General features: G+C 48.5%; 1 protein-coding gene across 1 annotated transcript in view; it reads left to right on the top strand.

Moving 5' to 3' along the window:
* Window positions 1-25,173, top strand: part of LOC141164186 (hepatitis A virus cellular receptor 1 homolog) — a 71,096-nt gene that overhangs the window by 40,344 nt on the left and 5,579 nt on the right. The window contains exons 2-5 of the mRNA XM_073649321.1: window positions 532-639; window positions 12,335-12,649; window positions 13,250-13,320; window positions 22,970-23,081. Of these exons, the coding sequence (XP_073505422.1) occupies window positions 532-639; window positions 12,335-12,649; window positions 13,250-13,320; window positions 22,970-23,081 (606 nt within the window). The remainder of the gene's footprint in view (window positions 1-531; window positions 640-12,334; window positions 12,650-13,249; window positions 13,321-22,969; window positions 23,082-25,173) is intronic.

Here is a 25,173-nt window from a genome sequence, read left to right on the forward strand (position 1 = left end):
TTATTTATAAAATATATTGTATGTCACTGTATTTATTAATCTTACTTCCCCTTATCAGATGACTTATCCATATTCCCCAAGTTTAATATAATTAAATCCTCCTTATTTGCAGCTTTGTGTCCCCGATTTTGCTCTGCAGGGGCAGATATGACTGCTCCATGTGTGAAGTGTGGATCTTTAATGTATCTATGTGCAGGGACTCCTTCGGCTTTTGTTGGGAGTCCCTGCAATGATTGACACTTGTGCTGGCAATAGAGGTCTCGCTGCTCCTCTGTGTATGTGACAGAGGTTTGGCAGCGGAGCGGTGATCTCCCCCACTGATAGTAGACTTGGACCCCTCTGTCACTCGCGCATATGAAGCACAGTTTGTCTCATGTTCCCCGGATAACAGAGACTCCATCAGCGCGAGGGAGGACTCCTTACCTCTAGTGCAGCGGTTGTTGCTCATGTCGCTGCCGTCTCCGTGATCAAGGTGAGTGCTGGAACATCTGAGCTTCCTCTATGTTTGAGAAATTTTTCTTTGTCTTGCAGGGTCTTCATTTTCACCATGGAGGATGTCTTCTTTCATTATAGCAGAGGTTCTTCTAACGGCAGCCTTTAGGTCCGAGTTTCCTTCAGATCTAGAATCTTTTTTCTCAGGTAAATTGATTTTTGATTGAGCTTTCATCGATGCTTTGGGAGGGCAGGCAGACTGCAAGCACTTTTGCCTGGGATGATTGTCTGATGTTGGAACTGACTTCTTTTTTCCTGTTTCCAGACATATTTGTAATCGAAAAGAAATAGGGAGTAGCCCAGGAGGTCCAGTATAGGTTCCTACACCAGGTGGAGGCAGAAATCCTTCTTGAGTTGCTTTAGAGTTGTTTTTTATTTCAGTATACTAGGAGCAGGACCTCAGAAGAGTGATTCCATCCAGCAGCAGCTTCAGGCCACCACCTCCCCCATAGTTTTATTTTTCTCTAGACCAGTGTTTCCCAGACTCCAGTCAAGGCACCCACAGGTCATGTTTTCAAGATTTCCTTAAGGCCCCGTCACACTTAGCGACGCTGCAACGATCCCGACAACGATACGACCTGTCAGGGATCGTTGCTGCGTCGCGATGTGGTCGCTGGTGAGCTGTCAAACAGGCAGGCTCACCAACGATCAGGGGAGCAGCGACATCGTGGAAAGAATCTTTCCACGATGTCCTGCTCCTGGTTACCAGCCTGCTGAAGCAGGAGCAGGCTGGTAACCATGATAAACATCGGGTTACTAGGGGCACACGAGTAGTGTTGAGCCACCCCAGTAGTGTTCGAGTTCGGTTCGGTTCGTCGAACACCCGTGTGTTCGCCGAACTGTTCGTCGAACTGTTCGTCGAACACCTTCGAACACCGTTAAAACCAATGGCAGGCAAACAAAAACACATAGAAACACATAGAAAACACCTTCAAAGGTGTCCAAAAGCTGACAAACTGCTCAGAAGACACAACTAACACATGGAAAAGTGACAAGTACATATAGTCATGCGAAAAGAAAAGAGGTGGAGGAGTAAAAGGAGGGGGAGACACAGATATAGGTATGTCATGCCCTTCTAAAATCCAAAAAGTGAGAAGCCGACACGTTCAGTCCGCTCCTGCCCGTGCCACCTCCGTGTCGCCGGGTTTGTGCCAGAGCCGCGGTGAACCCTGACGGCCAGCCCCCCTCTCCCGATACTGGTGCCTGTCCGCTGGTGGGTCGAGCGAGCCCCCCTGTGGTGGAGGCAGCTCTAAGCTTTTTAATTTAAATTGTCTCTCTAATTTGAATGAATACACTTTAAATCCATTTACAAGGATCTATTGGAGGGCAAGTCTCATGCCAGCAGCCGCGTAATTCTAGCTCCAGTAGCGTCCACTAAAGCTGCTGCAGTTAAAAAGCTTTTATAAGGATCGAGCTCGGCTGTCCACCGCAAGGCATCCTACTGCCAGTCCCAGCCCCTATGCCTTGGGGTGCCTCCTGATGCTCTTCACTGAGTATCCCGTGGTCCCGAAGCATTTCCTTTGAAAAAATTAAGTGTCCAAACTACAGGTGGTGTAGCTTGCTTAACAGCCGGGATAATCCGCTGACTAGCAGACACTGCTACTAGGCACAAAGTATTTCCTGGGCTAGATGCAGTTAAAAATTTGTAATTAGATACTCTCGTTGGATGCTGAGAAAGCATTCCATAGAGTCTCCTGGCACGCCATATATGATTCTCTTAAAAAGCTTGGGGTAGGGGTCTAGGGGACCCTTTTATAGCCAAAATCATGGCCCTGTATCACAATACGTCACCTAGGCTGAAGATAAATGGAACTGTAGCACCCTGAGGGCTCGGTTGCTACAGAGGTATTGCACCTCACCCAGAGGTGTGATATCTCACTCTCAGGTAAGGATGGAGTGTGGATCAGGACCCGACACCTGCATGCATTACACCACATTGCCGTGGGGCAGGGCGACCAATATGCCTCTGAGATGGGCACGACAGTCCCTGTCCCTGGCTGGAGTGGGGGGAGGGAACACTGAGGAAGGGGAACCCTGTAGTGCAGGAGCAGGGAGGAAGCAGTTCCTGGGTGCATTGAGAAGGGAGTATAAAAGGTGGGCACCATCTTAGCTTAGTGCAGAGAAGTCTGAGCAGAAGTGGCAGGGAGCAGGGGCTCTGCATGAGCTCTGCTCCGGAGGCAGGCCTAGTAACAGAGGCCCAGGCCTGGAAGAGGGAGAAGGAAGGAAGAGGAGCGGAGAAGGCTCCAGGAACGAGGAATGAAGGGATCCCAGGGGTGCGGACGGGCGAGTCGCCACCGCACGCCCGAATCCACCTGCGTGGAGGGGTCAGGCCAAAGGGGGAGACCGGTCCCCGAAACTAGTGGAGGCAGGAAACGACCCTCAGCTAGAAACCGGAGGCTGTGACATTTTATGTGGCGCAGCCCCTCGCTACACCCGCTAGGAAGGCACCACATAGGGTCAGGGAAACTGGCGCCAAGTTTACCAAGAGGAGGCCCGAGGCAGCCGGACAGAAGGGTTGGTAAGAAAGGCCAGACAAAAGACACACAAAGGGGGTCCTGTGAAGCGCTCCAAAGTTATCTGGAAGTTGTCTGAGCCCCTCACCTGGTGAGCACAGTACGATGTGGGCAGCCGTTACCTGCAGACGTGGTCTGGATAATAAGAACTGTGAGTAAAGGCCCTGGACTGCATCACTGACTCCGTGTCGTTACTGCTGCTGCCCTGCACCATCACCCCCATCCTCCGCATACACTGCCCTGAGGCTATACTGCTCCCGTGGGGAGTTATGCTACGCTCTGCTGCACCCACAACACCAGCCTCAGCGGTCTGCCCTGCAGCGGCGGTTCACTCTGACCGCAATCCACGGGTGGCGTAGTCGGACATTTAAACATAAAAACCACATAAATAGTTCCGCCACTGGTTTGACCACCCTGAGCCACGGAACCGGGTCGCCGCCACAAAGACTACAACCACCAGCATCCACCAAAAAGGGTCCGGCTCCGGGTGTCCCAAGGCCCAGGGGGTGCATCAGAACATTTTCATCACCTTTCACAATCACCAATGGGACAAGGCAGGGATGTCCTCTGTCCCCTCTCTTATACATCCTAGTGACGGAGCACCTGCTCTCATCAATTCGACATAACCCCAATATTAGGTGGATTGAGGTGGGAGGCACCGAGTACAAGTGCTCTCTATTTGCTGATGATGTCCTAGTATATATCACTCAATCACATATATCCATCCATGCTGTTATGGCTGAAATAGATCACTTTGTTACATGGTCAAATTTTAAAATCAATGCAGCGAAGTCTGAGGCCCTCGATGTCTCCCTCCCCAAATCCATATAGGATTCCATCCAGTCCAACTTTCCCTTTGCCTGGCCCTCACAGGGTATCAAATACTTAGGAATTCCTATTCATAGAGACCTCTCCCATCTATGTTATCTTAATTTTGGGCCCTTTATTGAACAACTCCATACAGACCACGGTTGGCAAGTTAGAACTGTAAGATTCACTACGTGAACCACTGGTGTTTTGTGGAAAAGCACATGTACACTGTGTTCCAAATTATTATGCAAAAAGTGTTTAGGAGTGATAAGGGAAGAATTTGTTTGTTTGTCAGTTAAACTCATTGATGGTGATGTGTGTCAGGGCTCTTTATATCACTGTAAGCAATTGCAGACACCTGTGCTAATTAGTTTGGCAGGTGTGTCCAATGAAAGGCAAGACTACTTAAGAAGGCTGTCTCACATTATTAATCAGCCTACATTTTCTGCCAAAATAGGAAAGAAAAAGGATGTGTCGGCTGCTGATAAGCAACAAATTGTGGCGTGTTTAGGTCAAGGCATGACTACAATCAACATTGTGCGATGATCAGGATGAAGTGTCTTGGCAATCAAGAAGTATGTAGCTGATTCACAGTACACACGTGTGCGTGCTGATAAGGGCAAATTGAGGACTCTTTCCTACAGGCAATTACGTCAGGTTAAAAGAGCAGCGGCAAAAAAGCCTTGTCATAGCAGCAGACAAGTTTTTGAAGCTGCTGGTGCCTCCAACGTCCCCCGAACAACAAGATGCAGGGTCCTTCAGAGGTTTGCAGCTGTGCATACGCCATCCTGTTGACCTCCTCTATCCACTTCACACAAGCAGAAACGGCTCCAGTGGGCCAAACATTACATGAAGACTGATTTCAAAACTGTTTTGTTCACGGATGAGTGCCGTGCAGCGCTCGATGGTCCAGATGGATGGAGTGGAGGATGGCTGGTTGATGGACACCCCACGCAAACACGGCTACAGCGCCAACAAGGAGAAGGTGGAGTAATGTTTTGGGCTGGAATCATGGGGAGAGAGATTGTCGGCCCCTTTAGGATCCCTGAAGGCGCTAAAGATGAACTCCATAATGTATGTGGATTTTCTCAAACAGCACTTCCTGCCATGGTTCAAGAAAAAGAACCGTGTATTTCACAGCAAGATCATTTTTTTGCATGATAATGCACCATCTCATGCTGCACATAAAACATCTGCATCTCTGGCTGATATGGGCATAAAAGGGGACAAACTTATGGTGTGACCCCCATGCTCCCCTGACCTCTACCCCATTCAGAACCTCTGGAGCATCATCAAAAGGAGTGTCTATGATGGCGGGAGGCAGTTTACATCTAAGCAACAGCTCTGGGAGGGTATTCTGTCCTCATGCAAAACAATTGAAGCAGAAACCATCCAAAACCTGACAAATTCAATGGACGAGAGAGTTCAGAAGCTCCTTTCGAACAAGGGGTCCTATGTGAAAATGTAACATCACCTAGAATAAAGTTTTGAGTTGAAAACTGTTTGATTTCAGTTTCTAATAACCTGCTAATGCTTATAATTTCAAAAATGACCATTTTTTTGGTCTTTATTAAAATGAAAAGGTTGATCGAAAAGTTTGGGGGATCTAAGAGTGTGGCAACCCAGTAGTCATGATTACTTCGAATTCTGACAATATGAGGGTCACGTTGCAGGTAGTGCAGCAAGAAGGCACTTATGTGTCTTGCGCATCTCGGAGCCCCAAAATTATTTTCCGGGCTAGATGCAGCTAAAAATTATTATTAATTTTAAATCTGGTGGAGCTTAGTATAGATGGCCTAATAGGATCAGTGCTGCACACTGCTACAAAGCCCAAATTATTTTCCAGTCAAGATACAGATAAACATGATTAGTAATTTTAAATCTGGTGGAGCTTATTATAGATGGCCTAATAGAATCAGTGCTGCACACTGCTACAAAGCCCAAATTATTTTCCAGCCAAGATACAGATAAACATGATTAGTAATTTGAAAGCTTAAAATGGTTGGTAGGGTGATTTTAACCAATCATCAAGCTTTTACTCTCCCCAGGATGACACAGGGGTAGAAAAGTCATTTCGGATCCATGATTTGTTCATCTTTATGAACGTGAGTCTGTCTACATTATCAGTGGAGAGCCGCGTGCGCTTATCTGTCAGCACACCACCAGCAGCGCTCAACACACGTTCAGACAGAACGCTGGCTGCGGGGCATGACTAGATCTCCAAGGCGTAAGTGGCTAGCTCCGTCCAGTTATCCAGATTGGAAGCCCAAAAAGAGCAAGGGTCCAGTGACACAGTCATGGCTTCAATGTTTACTTGAAGATACTCCTGTACCATCGTCTCTATGCGTTGACTATGTGTCAGACTTCTTGTCTCCTGTGGCCTTGCAAACGATGGGCTAAAAAAGTGGTGAAATGATTCCGCAAAATTGATGTTACCAGCAGATACTGTGGTTCTGTTACGGTTTGAGTGCTGAACACTTGACGGTCCCACGGTTGGCAAGTTGGAACTGTGAGATTCACTACGCAGAAGGCCATCTAGTCTGGGATAGTGGGCTAAAAAATGCTGGACAACCAGGTTCAACACGTGAGCCATAAAGGGACGTGTGTGACATTGCCCCGGCGAAGGGCCGCACCCAGGTTTGCAGCATTTTCGCACACGGCCTTCCCTGGTTTCAGGTCCAGTGGAGACAACCATTCATGAAATTGGTTCTCCAGAGCTGACCACAACTCCTCAGCTGTGTGACTCACATTTCCCAGACATTTCAAAGTAAAAACCGCCTGATGACGTTGAGCCCTACTGCCAGCATAGTAAGGAGGTGTGCAGGATCCCTTCTGCGCAGTTAGAAAGCTTGTGGCATGACCAGACAGGCTTTGGGTGCAGGTGGAAGACCGAGAGGAGGTTGAGGAGGCAGAAGCAGTGGAGGAACTTTGACATAAAGAGGATTGACGCACAACTCGTGGGGACGGCAAGACTTGGACAGCAGCCCCTTGTCCTGCTGTCACCATAGTTACCCAGTGCCCAGTCAGCGACATGTAACGCCCCTGTCCATGCCTACTCGTCCAAGTGTCTGTGGTGAAATGCACCCTGTCACACACAGAGTTTCTCAAAGAAGCGGTGATGTTGTGTGCGACATGCTGGTGGAGCGCAGGCACACCTTTCTTTGAGAAGTAGTGCCAACTGGGCATCTGGTACTGGGGCACTGCGACGGACATAAGGTCTCGAAAATCCTCTGTGTCCACCAGGCGGAAAGGCAGCATTTCTGTAGCCAAGAGCTTGCAGATGGTGAAATTCAACCTCTTAGCTTTCTCATGGCTAGGAGGAAATGGTCGTTTACTTGTCCACATCTGAGGGACCGAGGGCTGGTTATTGTGCTTAGACGGGGTTGATAAGGGTGTCCCCGGCAAACTGCCGGTCTGTGAGAAAGATGCAGGCGGACATGTTAGGTTGCCTTGATCCAAAGGTGGTGCTATCGATGTCGGACAGCGCTCAACACCAGCTGGTGTTACCACCTCCAAAGAAAATGATGACCTGCCAATCACGCTGGCTGTTGCGGGTAAAGAGGTGGCAGGTCTGTGCCCCAAAACAGGTGTGACTGCTGTCCCCCCAGTCACAGAGGATGAAGAGGCCGCGGATGCACAAGATATGGCAGACGGTGGTTGGCCCGGCCGGCTAGGCCGCATTGTAGCACACTGAGCTTCCCACTGCAACTTATGCTTCATGTCCATGTGCCGGTTCATGCATGAAGTACTCAAACTATGTATTTTTTGGCCTCTACTTAGCTTTTGCTGACAAATGTTACAGATAACACGAGTTGGGTCATCTTTATCGATCTGAAAAAATGCCCAGGCTATGCAAGGCTTAGCACCCATGTGACCTGAAGAGCCACCACGACTTGTGGTGAGAGGCAGAGTTGTGTTTGAGGATGCAGTTGTTGACGTGCTTCCAGTACTACGTCTCTGTCCAGGAAGGCGCAACCTGACCTCGTCGTCACTAGCATCTTCCTCCACCTCCTCTGCTGACCTCATCTCTTGGCTGACTGTGGGTTGACAGTAAGTGGGATCTCCAACCTCATCATCATCACCCTGTGCGTTATCACACCCGTCGTCCTCAGAGCCAACCTGTTCCTGCCCTGACAAAAAACTAAAGTTGTCGCTCCAATCAGGTATTTGAGTCTCATCATCGTCTTCCTCATTGTCTCCACCAACAGGAGTTACAGTTTGGGAATGAGGGTCTACATTATGGTCAGAACCTTCTGCGTCTGGTCCTGGATCTGACTCATAAAGATTCTGGGCATCAGTGCAGATCATTTCCTCGTCTGGATTCACAGAAGCGCTGGAGTCGACCTCTGATTCCCAGGCTATAGTATGAGTAAACAGCTCTGCAGACTCAACCATCTGTTCTACCTCATACTCAGACGGGCAGCTGGAGATTTGGGAGCTGTGAGGAAGCAAGTGCGATTGGGGTGACACCTTTGAGGACTGGAGTATTTGTGATGTTGAAGTTGATGTGGAGGAGAGCCCACTTAAAGGAGCACTTGATATCCGTTGAAGCACCTGCTGTTTTTGTGCCTCATCTGGAATTTGTAGCGATTGGCGTGGCCGTAAGAAAGGGATCTTATCACATTGTCCGCTAAAAGAAGTAGACATTTTAGTTTGGCTGGAAGATGGTCTTTCTTCTGCAGATGTTACTGTTGCTTTAACACCTACCCCACGGACACAACCTTTTTTCCCCTTCCCAACACGCCTATTCCCCTTTCCACCAGCAGCAGGCCTTTTTCCACTCATTTTGGTGGTTAACTAATTCACAACTCTGGAGTTGTTTGCACAAAAAAACAATGGATGGGAACCGAGCAGAGCTGATTGGCCAAACTGTGGTATTAGGCCAAAACTATTGGCTGGGTTAGATGCAGAAAAAAATTATATTCAATTTGCAACCTGATGGAGGTCAGTATAGATGGACTAATAGAACAAGTCCCACACACAGCTAGAAGCCCAAATATTTTTTCAGAGGTAGATGCAGAAAAAAATTGTATTCAGTTTGCAACCTGATGGAGGTCAGTATAGATGGACTAATAGAACAAGTCCTACACACAGCTAGAAGCCCAAATATTTTTTCAGAGGTAGATGCAGAAAAAAATTATATTCAGTTTGCAACCTGATGGAGGTCAGTATAGATGGACTAATAGAACAAGTCCCACACACAGCTAGAAGCCCAAATATTTTTTCAGAGGTAGATGCAGAAAAAAATTATATTCAGTTTGCAACCTGATGGAGGTCTGTATAGATGGATTAATAGAACAAGTCCCACACACAGCTAGAAGCCCAATATTTTTTCAGAGGTAGATGCAGAAAAAATATATATTCAGTTTGCAACCTGATGGAGGTCAGTATAGATGGACTAATAGAGAAAGTCCCACACACTGCTAGAAGGCCAAATATTTTTTCAGAGCTAGATGCAGATATAAATTATTTTTAATTTGCAACCTGATGGAGGTCAGTATAGATGGACTAATAGAGAAAGTTCCACACACTGCTAGAAGACCAAATATTTTTTCAGAGCTAGATGCAGAAAAAAATTATATTCAGTTTGCAACCTGATGGACGTCAGTATAGATGGACTAATAGAACAAGTCCCACACACAGCTAGAAGGCCAAATATTTTTTCAGAGGTAGATGCAGATAAAAATTATTTTTAATTTGCAGCCTGATGGAGGTCAGTATAGATGGACTAATAGAGAAAGTCCCACACAGTGCTAGAAGGCCAAATATTTTTTCAGAGCTAGATGCAGACAAAAAATTATTTTTAATTTGCAACCTGATGGAGGTCAGTATAGATGGACTAATAGAGAAAGTCCCACACACTGCTAGAAGGCCAAAAATTTTTTCAGAGCTAGATGCAGACAAAAAAATATTTTTAATTTGCAACCTGATGGAGGTCAGTATAGATGGACTAATAGAGAAAGTCCCACACACTGCTAGAAGGCCAAATATTTTTTCAGAGCTAGATGCAGATAAAAATTATTTTTAATTTGCAACCTGATGGAGGTCAGTATAGATGGACTAATAGAGAAAGTCCCACACACTGCTAGAAGGCCAAATATTTTTTCAGAGCTAGATGCAGACAAAAAATTATTTTGAATTTGCAGCGTGATGGAGGTCAGTATAGATGGACTAATAGAACAAGTCCCACACACTGCTAGAAGGCCAAATATTTTTTCAGAGCTAGATGCAGAAAAAAATTATATTCAGTTTGCAACCTGATGGAGGTCAGTATAGATGGACTAATAGAACAAGTCCCACACACTGCTAGAAGCCCAAATATTTTTTCAGAGCTAGATGCTGAAAAAAATTATATTCAATTTGCAACCTGATGGAGGTCAGTATAGATGGACTAATAGAATGATGCTATGCCCAAAAGATTTTACTTCACTAGGTGCAGTAAAAAAATTGGTATTCTATACACAGGTGGTATATCTTGCAACACAGATAGGCTACTCCACTGACTAACACACTCTGCAATAGGCCAAAAAGGATTAGCTTTGCTAGATTCAGCCAAATGCTGTGAAAAAAACTTGCACAGCACTGGCACAGACCTGCCTGGCAAAAACTGATAGGAACTGATGTAACCTAGTCCTGAAAAGGACTGCAATTACAATTAGTCTTTACTCCCACAATCTATCTATTTAAGAGCACAGACCTGCCTGATAAAAGTCGTAGGAAATGCTGTAACCTAGTCCTTAAAAGGACTGCAATCACAACTATTCCCTACTCCCAAGCTATCTGTAGATTTGTGCGAAAATTGGCTTGAAATTAACAAGGTATAGCGCACACAGCAACAGCGGTGCCGTCTAACACGCAGCTGCAGCAGTGAGAAAATGGTGGCGACGGGGAAAATGGCTTGGTCTTATAGGGCAAGGACATGTGACATACACTGCCAATGACACATGCCCTTGCTTGTGTGAAAAAAAGCACTTCGCTCGGTGTGTGCGCTGCTGATAGGCTGACAGATTGCACCTCCCCACTGCAAATGCGGGAAAGAGAAAAAAAAATGGAGATCTTCATTATTCCTGCAGAGATCCATCCCCTGCCCCTCCCCCCACCCCGCTGTACACTCAAACTGCGTATTAACATTAATTTTCATCATTACTGAGAAAAAATCCAGTTATGATTTTGGTGCACGAACAGTTATCGAACATAACCTCGAACAGCCGAATTTTTCTCAAATCGTTCGTGTTCGCCGAACGGCTCGAACACCGCCCAAAACAGCTCGAATTTGAGATTGGCGAACAGTTCAAGTCGAACAACGCTCATCTCTACACACGAGCACCTAGTAACCCATTGTTTATCATTGTTACCACTCTGCTACGGTGAGCGGGAGGTTACCGCTCACTTTAGCAGGCTCGTAACCATGATAAACAGCGGATTACTAAGTGCCCGTGTGCCCCTAGTAACCCGATGTTTAGCATGGTTACCAGCCTGATCGCTGCTCCCGCTGGTCACACACAGCGATGTGTGCTGACCAGCGGGAAGGTAACGACCAAAAAATGGTCCAGGACACTTTGCAGCGATCAGCGACCTCACAGCAGGGGCCTGATCGCTGCAAAGTGTCACACATAGCGCTGGTGAGGTCGATGTTGCGTCACCAAAACCGTGACACAGCAGCGATCTCGCTAGCAATCTCGCTATGTGAGACGGGGGCTTTAGTGTTACACAGGTGATGGAAGTATCATCAAGGCATCAGGAATTCTCTCATCTGTGCAACACTATGGAAATCCTGAAAACGTGACCTGGTGGGGCCGTGAGGACTGGAGTTTGGGAAACACTGCTCTAGACAATGGAGCACTTTAAATAATTTCCTTATTGCTGTTCCGGCTCTTTTTAACACCTGTTGCTTTAAAGGATTAAAGAGCTTGTCCAAAACTTAAATGCTCCATATAAAGTACAAAAAAAACACATACTCACTCTTAGCATTTAAGAAGCTTGCATTTTCCTTTGTGGCATGTTCACACTGTGACTGTTTTGTTGATTGACAGTGCACTTGCTGAGCAGAGATTGCGCAGTCTCCTTTAAAATACATCACAATGTAACATTAATTAAAGGGGACCTTTCACTGGATTGTTTCATTTTACGCTGAGTACCTCCTTTGGTGTTTCAGATTATTATTCTTTTGTATTTCGATTGTTTTGCGAATATGTGACATCAATGTCCACAAAATATTGCATCATTTTAGAAAAACGTGACTTTTTTATTCTAAAAATTCACACAACATGTTAAAGACAAAAATTTAGAGCATTTTTCATATTGCAAAGAATTCAAGAACCGCCTAAGCCTTATAGAAGAATTTGGCGCAAAAAAACAGCAATGAGTACGAAAAGACAAAAAGAAAAGGTGACTTTAAAAAAATAATTAATTGGGGCCGTAGTGTATATTTTGGTGAATTGCTATAAAAATCGAACTTCATTAGTGTTTTTAAGTAAAAACTGAGATAAAAAAAATGTGTATTCCTCTTTTCCTGGCAGTGGAGGCTACATCAGGAGGAGTTGTCACAGGATCAGTGAATGGCAGATTGACCTTACCCTGTACTTCTACAGATGCCATATGCTGGGAACGAGGTGGATGTTCATTTTTTGAGTGTGATAATGCGATCATCAGGACTGATGGCCAAAAAGTGACCTGGTGGAAATCTGAAAGATATCAGCTACTGGGGAACATTAGTCAGGGGAACGTGTCCCTGACCATCACTGGGGTCACTAAACAGGATGAAGGGACGTACTACTGCTGCATGAACTCATTTTTTAATGGTCACTATACAGTGGAAGTCAAGATAACAGCAGGTGAGAACTTTTCAGCTATTTTCGAACAGAGTTTAAAATTATCTTCAAAAACTCTAGGAAAACTCTTCTTATTAATTTCTATGTTGTTCATATACTGAGTTTTTCTTTAGCTTTGTTTGTCCTGAAAAGATTTTGAAAACAACCTGGTGGAAAAAAAGAAAGTGCATGTCATTTTTTTTAAGCGGATCCTGATGGAATCCACTACAAACTACGCGCTGTCCAATCAGAAGACTGTAAAAAAGCTTCAGGAAAAAAAAAAAAACACTTCTAAAATTCTTCCAAACCACTTCAGGAAAACTCTTCTTAAACACTCCCCAAAAAGAAGACCACTTCTTGAAGTGGTTTCCACTTGAAAAACGTTATTTTTTTTTCTTTAAAAAAAAAAAACTCTGTGTGGAAAAAGTTATATTGTGTCGTTTTCATCATGGTTATTTCCTAAAATATTGAGCAGCAAATCTACCCTAGTTGTACAGTGATGTGTGTCAGTGATTTTCTATTCAGGATGCAGAGATCTGGGCTGACGTCATTTGGAGGTAGTGAGATTATGATGTTCTGTAATTGTGTCTTGTATTGAAGATCAAACTAAGCTTTCTCTTTCAGATCCTGAGGTTAGAGAATTCCCTACTGTCAAATCCAAGACAATCACCGACTCCAGTACAACAAAAGTGAGGGTAATCCTTCCTTCCTTCCTTTTATACTTCCTTTCTTCCTTCCTTCCCTATAATTTTATTCTGCTCTCATGTGTATAATTTTTGATATTCCTAAAGTTAGAGCCCTCACTACACTCAGAACAAAGACAATCCAACCAACTATTCCCAAGACAACCACCAACTCCAGTACAAAAGAAGTGAAGGTGATCTCATATTTCCTTCCTTCCTTCATTCTTTCTTTCCTTCCTCCCTCCCTTCCTTCTTTTATGTTTATGTTCACCTATCTTCATAGTTTGAATTTCTTTAAAGAAAATCTGTCAGTAGGATCTATCTCCTAAGCCGTTTATATGGGCATGTAGGTCATAGGAAGCTGAATAAAATGATACCTTCATATCAGAGATCCAATATCTTATTCCAGAGAAATCCACGTTTTTCTTAATATGTAAATGAGCTATTAGGATCTATGGGCGGAACATAGATCTCCCTGAGAATCTGCCTCCGCAGCTTGTTTTAAATGAAAAAGATAGGATCCAGCAGTCATATGATGCAAGAAGAACACACACTCATTGGGCTGCTACTCTTATCTATATTGTGCCATCTTTACATATCTCCCTAACAATACCATCTGATGAATGTCTAGGTTACAGATCGAAACGTTACTTATATTGGATTATGATTCCTAAATAAAATATGTGTTCGTCTTCCATCATATAAGTGCCGGATCCTATCTTTTACATTGTGAATGGAGTAGGTTTCCTATCTGAGCACCTTACAGTATAGAGTAGCGTATACCTTTGTGACTTCTTATTTTAAGTGAGAGGGGGAGTTACTGACGCGCCCCCTGGGCCTGTGCTGCTGCTGCTGTGCAGGGGGAATACCCGGAGCCGGATCGCTGGGGGTTGTAGTTCTCCGTGGCGGTGACCCGGTCCGTGCCCAGGGCGGTCAAACCAGTGGCAGTCTAAATGTTGTAATAAGTGTCCGACTACGCCACCCGTGGATTGCGGTCAGTGGGGACCGCCGCTGCGCTGCCGACCGCTGAGGCTGATGTTGGTTGCGCAGCCGAGTATGGGATAACTCCCCACGGGAGAAGTATTGCCTCAGGGCAGCTAAGGTGGAAGATGATGGGAGTGATGGTGTGAGCGTCCCAGTACTAATGGTGCTGGTGCGGCAAGGAATCACAGAGACGTGTGGTGCAGTTCAGGGTCTTTACTGATGGTACAAGGCAGACCCTCCCGGGAGTACTGGCTAGTATAAGGGGCCTGGTCAGTCTGCGAGCAAGCAGGAGTTCCCCTGGCCAGGTGGAGTTGTAGGCCTCCCCGTTTATCTGCACTCTTCCTGGCTACCTTGCTGTCAGCGGTTACAAGTAGCCCACGTCCCTGAGTATACCGTGTGGTGCTCACCCGTATGGCTGGTGACTTGGGGCCTTCTGTTAGCCTCCGCTCCTGGATGGCGGCGCTGGTCCCTTCTCTGTGACTGAGCCTCCGGGCTTCTATGGCCAGAGGACCTGGAATCCCCTGCCGGCTGGTTTCTGCTGCTGGGTGAATATCAGTCCCCACAGCCTCGGACTCCTGTGTCCGGCTTTAGTATCTTCGTCCAGGGCGAACTCTGCTCAGCTCCAGCCCCTGGACTTCTGCTACTGCTCCTCCAGAGCTCCTGATCTTACTTTCCCTCTCCAGACTCTGACTCTATAATCCCGCCCCAGACCCAGTTTAAAAGGGCAGATTCCTCCCCTCCCAGGTCTGGGCGGACCGTGTTGCATGCTTAGGGATCCTGACCAGAGAAACCTCCCACTTGCTCTCAGACATAATATCTCTATTACTGTGGCAACCAGACCCCTGGGGTGTCACATTCCCCCTTAGTAAATTTTAGTACTCCGGGACTAAACACATTTTTGAAGAAACATAAATACAAGGTATAACAATAACAAGACAATATATTTACAAGAAGCTTTAGTCTGTAGAGGTCACGGCGTTTCCGTGACCGGGTGTCCATATCACCCAAGGTGAAGTTTATGAAACAAAGGGGGTGTCCATGTCACCCAACAAGGCGAAGTCTTGGCACAGAATAGGGGACCTGTCCAAAGCAAACCCCTTGCGTTGTCCTTGGGCGTGGCTGCAAGGCTGGAGCTAGCTACTTTGGGCCGCAAGTAGGCCACGCCAGACAGGTTTTCTCTTCCGCGACCGTCTTCGCAAGGGGCACCAAGGTGCAACTATCTACAAAACTCTTCCGGTTATCCAGTGTCCATAACCTGTTAGTCCAAATAAATCTGCAGGGTAACTGAGAAACATAATTAGTAACAGGCAACAAACATAAACCATAAACATTTTTCAATAAACAGTCAACTTTACAGTGCATTGGTTTAGATTCTCCAGCGAGCGGGCATCTGACCTCTAGTGACCCTAGTGGACCTACGGAGCTCACTAACTGGTTCTGCACTACAGGGTGTAGGAGGTGTTATGGGCAAGCTGGGCAGCTTTCTGCGCACTCTTTGGCTCACTAGGGGCACAGCAGGCTCACTACTAGCAGAGGGTTGATCCTCCTGTACTGCTGGTGTGGACTCTTCTGCCTCTTGGGCCGGCTGCTCTTCCAGCTCTACCGGTTCCTCTGTAGGCACTTGCGGGGCTGGCTGGAGAAAGGTGAGGACGGGTACCACGACAGCGCCGTTTACTTGTGTCCAAGACCGGGGGAAGTCTCCGAGTACGGTACTGATCATTTCTTCCCTTTCCTCTGCGGGTTGAGGGTTTTCTTGATCTTCTTCAGGGCTTTGCAGCTGCTCGGGACACTTCTTCAGGTGGTCTCTGGAGACAATGGCTGTGGTTTCTCCTCCATCCTTACTGATTACGCAGATTTTTGGGTTCTCATGGCTTGATGGCAGTACGGTGTATGGGTCCTTCTCCCACTGGTCGTCCAACTTGTGGAGCCGCCTCTTCCTCTTCAAGACCTGCTCTCCAGGTACCAGGGGAACAGCGGGAGCATACTGGTTATAAGCCTTCTCTTGCCTTTCTCTAGCTTGAGACAGACTTCGCTCGACGCTCTCCTGCACTTTCCGATACTGCTGCTGCCGTTCTGTATCCCAGTCTGCCTCTGGCGAGGTGTCCTCAGGCGTCAGGACTCCCATATCCAGGTCAATAGGCAGCTTACCAGGTCTTGCTCTCATTAGGTAAGCCGGGGTACAGTTGGTGGAACCTACAGGGATGTGGTTATATAGGTCCACCAGATCGGGCAGTTTCTCAGGCCACAGACTGCGTTCTTCCAGGGGCAATGTTTTTAGCAGATCTATCACCACCTGGTTCATCTTCTCGCAGAGTCCATTGGTTTGAGGGTGATAGGGCGTTGTTCTTATCTTCTTGCAGCCATACAGGTTGCAGAACTCCTGGAAGACCTCCGCTTCGAAGGCTGGTCCTTGGTCTGTCAACACTTGGTCCGGGTACCCGTGTGGACGGCAGAAGTGCTGCTGGAAGGCTCTAGCTGCTGTTTGAGCCGTTAAGTCCTTGACCGGGACCACCACTAGGAACCGGGAGTAATGATCTACGATTGTGAGGGCGTAGACATACCCAGATCTGCTTGGAGCCAGTTTCACATGGTCCAGGGCTACCAGTTCCAGTGGCTGTCTGGTGATGATGGGCTGCAGGGGAGTCTTCTGGCTGGCACGGTCTTTTCTTCTCAGGTGGCACGGGCCACAGTCTCTGCACCACCTCTCGATGGCTCCTCTCATGCCTACCCAGTAGAACAGTTCACGCAACAAGAACTCCAGCTTCTTCCATCCGAAATGCCCTGCTCCGTTGTGGTATGCCTCCAGAACCATAGCCGCGTCTCGTCTTGGGACCACTACCTGCCAGGTCAACTCATGCGTTCGAGAGTTAACCATTCTCCGGCACAGCTTCTCCCTGTAGAGGAACAACTTACTTTTCTCCTTCCACAGTTGCTTGGTCTCCTCTGGAGCATCTGGGTCAAGACGGGCATCGGCCTGGGTCAGCATTTCCTTTACCAAATGGACTGCGGGATCACTGTCTTGCGTCTCCGCCCAGTTGTAGTGGGGCAAGGGATTGAACATCACGGAGCGCCTGTCCTTCACACGGTGGGAATACAGGGTAATCCCATGACGGTGGAACGCAGGGAGCTCAACTTCTTCCAGATCTTCTGGATCTTCCCCTACGTCCGGTAAGTTCGGCATTCTAGACAGGGCATCCGCGTTGGAATTTGATCGTCCTGCCCGGTATTTGATGGTGAATTCAAAGTTGGACAGGCGGGCCATCCATCTCTGTTCCAGGGCACCGAGCCTTGCAGTGTCCAGGTGTGTCAACGGGTTGTTATCCGTGTACACGGTGAATTTGGAGGAGGCAAGGTAATGCTTGAAACGTTCGGTCACTGCCCACACTACTGCCAGGAACTCCAGCTTGAATGAGCTATAATTCTCAGGGTTCCTCTCCGTGGGCCGTAGCTTTCGGCTGGCGTAAGCGATTACCCGTTCTTTCCCTTGCTGGATCTGGGACAGTACGGCTCCTAGCCCGATGTTGCTTGCGTCCGTGTGGAGGATAAAGGGCTGGCTGTAGTCTGGATATGCCAGGATTTCATCCCCCGTGAGGGCCATCTTCAGCTGGCAAAAGGACTCCTCTTCCAGCTTTTCCCACCTGAAGGGCGGCTTCTGGTTTTTGGCTTTCCGAGATTGACCTATCAGGAGGTCCTGCATAGGGGCTGCCATTTTGGTGAAACCGGGAATGAATCTTCGGTAGTAGCCTACCAACCCGAGGAACTGCCGCACTTCCTTTATGCTGGAGGGTCTTGGCCAGTCCTTAATTACGGTGATCTTATCAGGGTCGGGAGCCACTCCGTCAGCACTCACCGCGTGTCCCAGGTACTGCACCTTTGGTTTCAGGAGGTGACACTTGGAGGGTTTCACCTTTAGACCGTAGTTTGCCAGAGCTTCAAACACTTCTGCCAGGTGTTTCAGGTGGTCCTCGTAGGTCTTGGAATAGACGATGACATCGTCCAGGTATAACAGGACCGTCTCGAAGTTCCGGTGTCCCAGACAGCATTCCATCAACCGTTGGAAGGTTCCTGGTGCGTTGCAGAGCCCGAACGGCATACAGTTAAATTCACTGAGACCCATCGGGGTGGTGAATGCGGTCTTCTCCCGGTCCGCCTCTGCTACAGGAACCTGCCAGTACCCGCTAGTGAGATCCAAAGTAGAGAAGAAGTTAGCAGATTTTAATGCAGCTAAGGACTCTTCTATCCTTGGTAACGGGTACGCATCTTTGTGTGTGATACGGTTGACCTTCCTGTAGTCTACACACATCCTCATGGTGTTGTCTTTCTTTTTCACTAAGACTAGTGGAGCTGCCCAGGGGCTACAGCTGTCCCTGATTACCCCAGCCTCCTTCATGTCTCTAAGCATCCCCTTGGCGTGTTGGTAGTGTGCCGGGGGTACGGGTCGGTATCTTTCCTTTATGGGAGGATGGTCTCCCGTGGGGATGTGGTGTTCTACCCCCTTTACTCGCCCGAAGTCTAACGGGTGTTTGCTGAACACTCTCTCATACTCTTGAACCACCCGATAGACTCCCTGTTTCTGGTGTGAGGGAGTGGAGTCAGTACCCAAATGTAGTTGCTGACACCAGTCCTGCATTGGTCTCTTAGAGCCGTTACCTTCCTCTGGTTGAGATGGAGGCAAGAGTTCCACGGCCTGTACAGAATTCTGGTTTATGGTGAACAATTTGGCTAGCGTGGCATACCGGGGCAGGTGTACTTCTCTCTCCCCAATATTTATGATGCGAACGGGCACCCTCCCATGGCGTACATCGACCACCCCCCGTGCTGTCAAAATGGTGGGCCTACTGTCTGAGTAGACGGGTTCTACCATTGCTTGGTAGTCTCTACCTCTTAGACCAATAGCTGCCCGACACCAAATCATCATCTCACTTTTTGGGGGCATGGCAATAGGGAACGGGTCACACATTCTCACGCTACCTATCTCACCACCAGATAGTTCCACCTGTTGCCGCTTCATCAGTGCCCGGATCTCTTTTTGGAGCACACACTGCTGGCCGGAACTGGCGTTCTTGGCAACCTGCTGTAAAATGAGAATCACCTCTGCAAGACAATTTTCAATCACATTAGTTCCCAAGGTTATTCTAGGGTGACTCTCATGACGGTCTATGTCCACTATTATCAGTCCTTGTGCCGCCAGTTCGACTTTACCGATCTTAATGGTCACCTCTTTGAATCCCACCTGAGGCACGGGCTGACCATTGCTGGCGATGATACTCAGGTCGTCATCTGGGTAGCGGGTTATGTCCGAGTCATTCCAGTACTGTTTAAAGAGCACGTACGGGATGGTGGTCACCTGTGACCCAGTGTCTAGTAGGGCACTCATAGGAATGCCATCCAGTACCACAGGCAAGATTGGACGTCCCCCTACGTATTTACCACGCCAGTTTGATGGGCCTGATGGTCTTATGCCTGGGGGTTGGCCCTCTACCCCAGGTTGTGCCCGTTTAAATGACAGTACCTTGCTACATGTCCGGGTTGATTGCAGCGGCGGCAGATGGGTCGTCCGTCCTCGTTGTATCTGTCGCTGGGTCTTCCTCTGGCCGGTGGGGTCCTCCTCAGTCGGCGCCATGGGACGTCCTCCGGTCCGGATGCCAGCTGGATCTTTCCTGGAGAAGAGACCTGTAAAGACTGCACAGTTCTGGTTAGCGCGGCAACGCTCTTAGTCAGCTCTTGGACCTGATGGTGCAGGTCTGTAGCCGGGTCACTGTTTAAAGCCTGCGCATCAGCTCCCACAGGCCCTGCAGACAAGGGCGCCGTCTCCTGGTGGTAAGTGATAGCAGGGCGCCTGTGGGTCACAGCGCCACCTGGTGCCGGTTCTCGGAGCACCCGGATGGCTCTGTCCTTGAACTGTGCAAAGTTCAGGTCAGGGTCCTGTAAGGCCCTTGCCCGCAACTGGGTTCGGTGGGCATTGCACAGTAGACCCTCAATAAATTGTTCAGTCAACAGCTTATCTTCATTTCCCACGCTGTCAGGGTCTGCCTGCTTAATGGCTCTCAGGGCCTCTTGTAGGTTTAGAGCATAGTCTCTTATACTCTCATGTGCCCGTTGTTTGCACCCATAAAATCTCAGTTTTATTTCGGCTGAGGTGCGGGTATCAAATGTGTCTTTCAGCCAGGTTAGTATGTCTCTGACAGTCCTCTTCCTCCCAGGTGGCCAGGACTTTACCTCCCTTTGGGCTGCCCCGATTAATTGGGCCACCAGGATGCTCACTTTTTGCTCTTCTGTGAGGGGGTACACCTGGAAGAGGCTATCCAGTCTTTCTCTAAAGTCATTTAGAGTATGTGACTCCCCTGAGTACTGGGGTAGCCAGGTTGCCCCTGGGATATAGGGCATGGTGAATGGCATGACTGCTGCAGCGGTTGCGCTGGCGGTGGCTGTGGCAGTGGAGCTCCCCTCGGTATCCGGCATCCTCCTCCCCCCTAGTGGACCGTGGCCTACCTTGTGATGCTCTTCGTCCGTAGGTCGCGGCTCCGCAGTCGATCGTCGGGGTTGAGGACCTGGCGTCGCGCTCCGATGACGTCAGCGTCGCTCTTCCTCCCTTCCAGGACCTTGCGCAGCGTCAGAGCGTGGGGCGGAGCTTCGGATCTCGCCCCTCTTCTTCCCGTGCGGCGTCCCGAAGATGGCGTCCGAAGGCGGGAAGCAGCTGCGGATGGCGGGAAGAAGGCAGAAGACGGCGGGAAACGGTCCAAGATGGCGTCTGATGGCGGGAATCGGCTCCGGATGGCGGGAAACGACTCCGGACGGCGGGAAACTTCACCACAGGTAAGTATAAAAGTCTTTTTCAGGCACGCAGTACCCGGTGGTTGCGGGCACGAAATCCTGCCGACTACGCCAAAGTTGACGCGCCCCCTGGGCCTGTGCTGCTGCTGCTGTGCAGGGGGAATACCCGGAGCCGGATCGCTGGGGGTTGTAGTTCTCCGTGGCGGTGACCCGGTCCGTGCCCAGGGCGGTCAAACCAGTGGCAGTCTAAATGTTGTAATAAGTGTCCGACTACGCCACCCGTGGATTGTGGTCAGTGGGGACCGCCGCTGCGCTGCCGACCGCTGAGGCTGATGTTGGTTGCGCAGCCGAGTATGGGATAACTCCCCACGGGAGAAGTATTGCCTCAGGGCAGCTAAGGTGGAAGATGATGGGAGTGATGGTGTGAGCGTCCCAGTACTAATGGTGCTGGTGCGGCAAGGAATCACAGAGACGTGTGGTGCAGTTCAGGGTCTTTACTGATGGTACAAGGCAGACCCTCCCGGGAGTACTGGCTAGTATAAGGGGCCTGGTCAGTCTGCGAGCAAGCAGGAGTTCCCCTGGCCAGGTGGAGTTGTAGGCCTCCCCGTTTATCTGCACTCTTCCTGGCTACCTTGCTGTCAGCGGTTACAAGTAGCCCACGTCCCTGAGTATACCGTGTGGTGCTCACCCGTATGGCTGGTGACTTGGGGCCTTCTGTTAGCCTCCGCTCCTGGATGGCGGCGCTGGTCCCTTCTCTGTGACTGAGCCTCCGGGCTTCTATGGCCAGAGGACCTGGAATCCCCTGCCGGCTGGTTTCTGCTGCTGGGTGAATATCAGTCCCCACAGCCTCGGACTCCTGTGTCCGGCTTTAGTATCTTCGTCCAGGGCGAACTCTGCTCAGCTCCAGCCCCTGGACTTCTGCTACTGCTCCTCCAGAGCTCCTGATCTTACTTTCCCTCTCCAGACTCTGACTCTCTAATCCCGCCCCAGACCCAGTTTAAAAGGGCAGATTCCTCCCCTCCCAGGTCTGGGCGGACCGTGTTGCATGCTTAGGGATCCTGACCAGAGAAACCTCCCACTTGCTCTCAGACATAATATCTCTATTACTGTGGCAACCAGACCCCTGGGGTGTCACATAGCCAGTGTGAGACATGTAATGACTGGCAGTATGCTCTCCTGATTTACATGTCTCACACTGGTAAGGTTTTCCCCTGCCTCACACTGGTAGTTTACAATAAGCTCTGGAGCAAAACCTAAGAAATGAGCCGGAGCACAAGTTGGTATACATGCAAAGTGTAGGAAAAAGTTTACACTGTGGCCATTTAACAGACAAAACCTAAGATAAAAACGAAATGAACATACACCTTATAGTAAGTAAAAAAGTAAATTGTAATAGTACATATAAATAACATAGGGTACTTACGGTAGTTAACACTATTTTGGTCAAAAAAGAGTAAATGCCATCCCACCACGATAAGGTGTACCCAATCAGGAAGGTCCTATTCCTAGTATTAAAACCTTACCTTGTGTCAGCCGACCTCAATATACATAAGGACAGAGCAGAACAGGGGCACAACAGTGCAGACACCTGCCCATAATGAAATTCTTAGCTCAGAAAGGGGGGCTACTCGCCTGTACAAAGTACAAGAACCTACAACAAAACCAAAAAAATGAGCCGGAGCATAAGTTGGTATATGTGCAATGTGTAGGAGCATGTTCACACTGTGGCCTTTTAATAGAGAACACCTAATACCCTATAGTAAGTAAATAAATGAATAGTAATAGCACATGTATTAGTATTTATTTATACATGATCGCAGATATCAAGATATTGTTTTATTCAACTTTAGCTTAGGAGGGCTGATCCTACTGACAGATTTCCCTAAATTCTTTCTGAATACAGGTAGTAACAAATTCACTCGATGTCGCAGCACAGAAAACAGCTTCAATTGGAAACATAATTCGGGGGATATTAATCTTCCTTCTTCCCCCATTGTTTCTTCTCATTTATAAATGTAAGTCTAATTTCCTTTACATCTGGATTACACCTGGATCTTTTTATATCTGGGAGAAATTATATAACCGAATAACTATTGGGTTTATGTCATGTTGACGGCAAAATAGCACTGAACGCTGGATTATTTTTCAGATCCAGAATGACGCTCAATGTGTTGTTGATACAGCCATACTGGTGGCCATGCTGTGCGCGTAATCGTAGAAGCCATGATGTAGTTCAAGGGGTTGTCCACTCACCCAAAATGTTTAAAAGACCACATAAAATGCTATAAAATAATCAAAGTAATAATCACTCTACGATCCACTGCTGCTCCTATTCTAGAGCTTCCCGTCTCTCTTCTTGGTGCTGCAGCGTTGCGCTGTGATCTCAGTGATTGGCTGCAGCACTCACTTGTCTGTTTCATCTTGTCATTGATAAAGCAGGAAGAACAGAATGGTGGGGAAATATTTGATCGTATTTGTGATGAACCACACCTCACAGCCTTGCCTGACATCACTATTACATTGGAGGGATCATGAGGTATGGTCTTCCCACTTCCACCAATATGACAGTCCGCACCCTCTGGGGACACTTAAGGTCAGCTTGGCACAGTTTTACACAGACACCCTCTGTCCACATGGCCGCAGAGAGGCACGAGGACTGAAAGAGGGCTGGTGTGGCATAACGCTCGCTCACAAACCTTATAGGTTGAGAGGCACCTTTCACTATCACCAGTGAAATAGAGTCTCACCAGCCTGGTAGGACTGCCACCAGTTCCTACTTAGATATAAGCCCGATCCATTAACAGAAACAATCGACAAGCAGGTATGAGAAGAAGAGACACACCCTTTTCCACCCACCGGATGATCCTGATCACTTCTCCCCTCGGTTGTTGTAGAAGAAACTTCAAAACCTTTGATGGATCATAACTTCCCAACAGAAGGTCATAGGGCGGCGGTTTTGGCGCCATCTGATCCGAGCCCCTATTACGCTTGGAGACCAAACACGGCTTTGCTGCCTGGCTTCTATTAGCTGTTTTGTGTATCTCCCCGCCCTGGGTGCTAGAGTGGATCGAGACCCTGGCAGGCTTTCAGCCCATTCCGAAGATCTTGAAAATGTAACCAGTACATCTAGGATGTGTAGCACCCTGAGGATTCGGCTGCTACAGGGGTATTGCACCTCAACCCAGAGGTGTGATATTCCACTCCCGGGTAAGGATGGAGTGTGGAACTGAGCTCGGTAGGCTGCATGCACTACACACATCCCATTTCCGAGGAACAGACCAACGGTACTCCCACTTAGAAATGTGCAGGTACGACCGAGTCTGTTCCTGGCTGGAGTGGGAGGGGGGTGGAACATCCCAAGTAGTGTAGGGGCAGATAGGGGGAGCAGCCTGGGTAAAGATAGGAGCTCATTGGGTGCTGGTCGCCTGAGCTCACACATAGAGGGTGTATATAAGGTGGGCACCATCAAAGAACAGGGTCAGTCAGTCAGTCTTTGCAGAGGAGTCAGTCTGTCAGAGTAAGAAGCAGAGGTCCAGATGAGCCTGCAGAGAGAGAGAGTGGAGCAGAGAAGGAAAGACCCAGAGAGGGAAGAAGAAAGGACTCTGAGAACCCAAATTCAATCCCCGGGTGAAGAGTCGGCAATAGGGTACCGGATCCCAAACTGGTGGGGGCAAAAGCACACCCTAGCCAGAGACCGGAGGCCGTGGGCAGCGTCTGCCACGGCCACCCACCACATCCACCCCGAAGGCATACCACGTGGAGGGTCAGGGAACCCAAGGCCAAGGGTCTCCCAACAGAAGGCCCGAGGGAGCTGGACCTAGGTGGATCACTAGTGGGGACGGCCAGAGGAAAGGACAGAAGGAGAGCTCAGGGTCACGCTCCGGACTTGCTTGGGGGTTGGCTGAATCCAGGACCTGGTGGACGCAGCACGGCTCGGGTGGTCACTTGAAGCTGGAGTGACCGGAACATCAGCAGTGAGTAAATACCCTAAACTGCACAACCCGACTCCGTCTTCATTTTACATCTACGCTGCACCACCACAACCCCCATCCTCTGCACCTGACCCCCTGAGGCTATACCCCACCCGTTGGGGGTTATACCACCAAA

Source organism: Phyllobates terribilis, unplaced genomic scaffold (assembly GCF_046119375.1).
Source record: "Phyllobates terribilis strain yellow unplaced genomic scaffold, ASM4611937v1 Scaffold_10__3_contigs__length_209671492, whole genome shotgun sequence".
In the NCBI taxonomy this organism is placed as follows: domain Eukaryota; kingdom Metazoa; phylum Chordata; class Amphibia; order Anura; family Dendrobatidae; genus Phyllobates; species Phyllobates terribilis.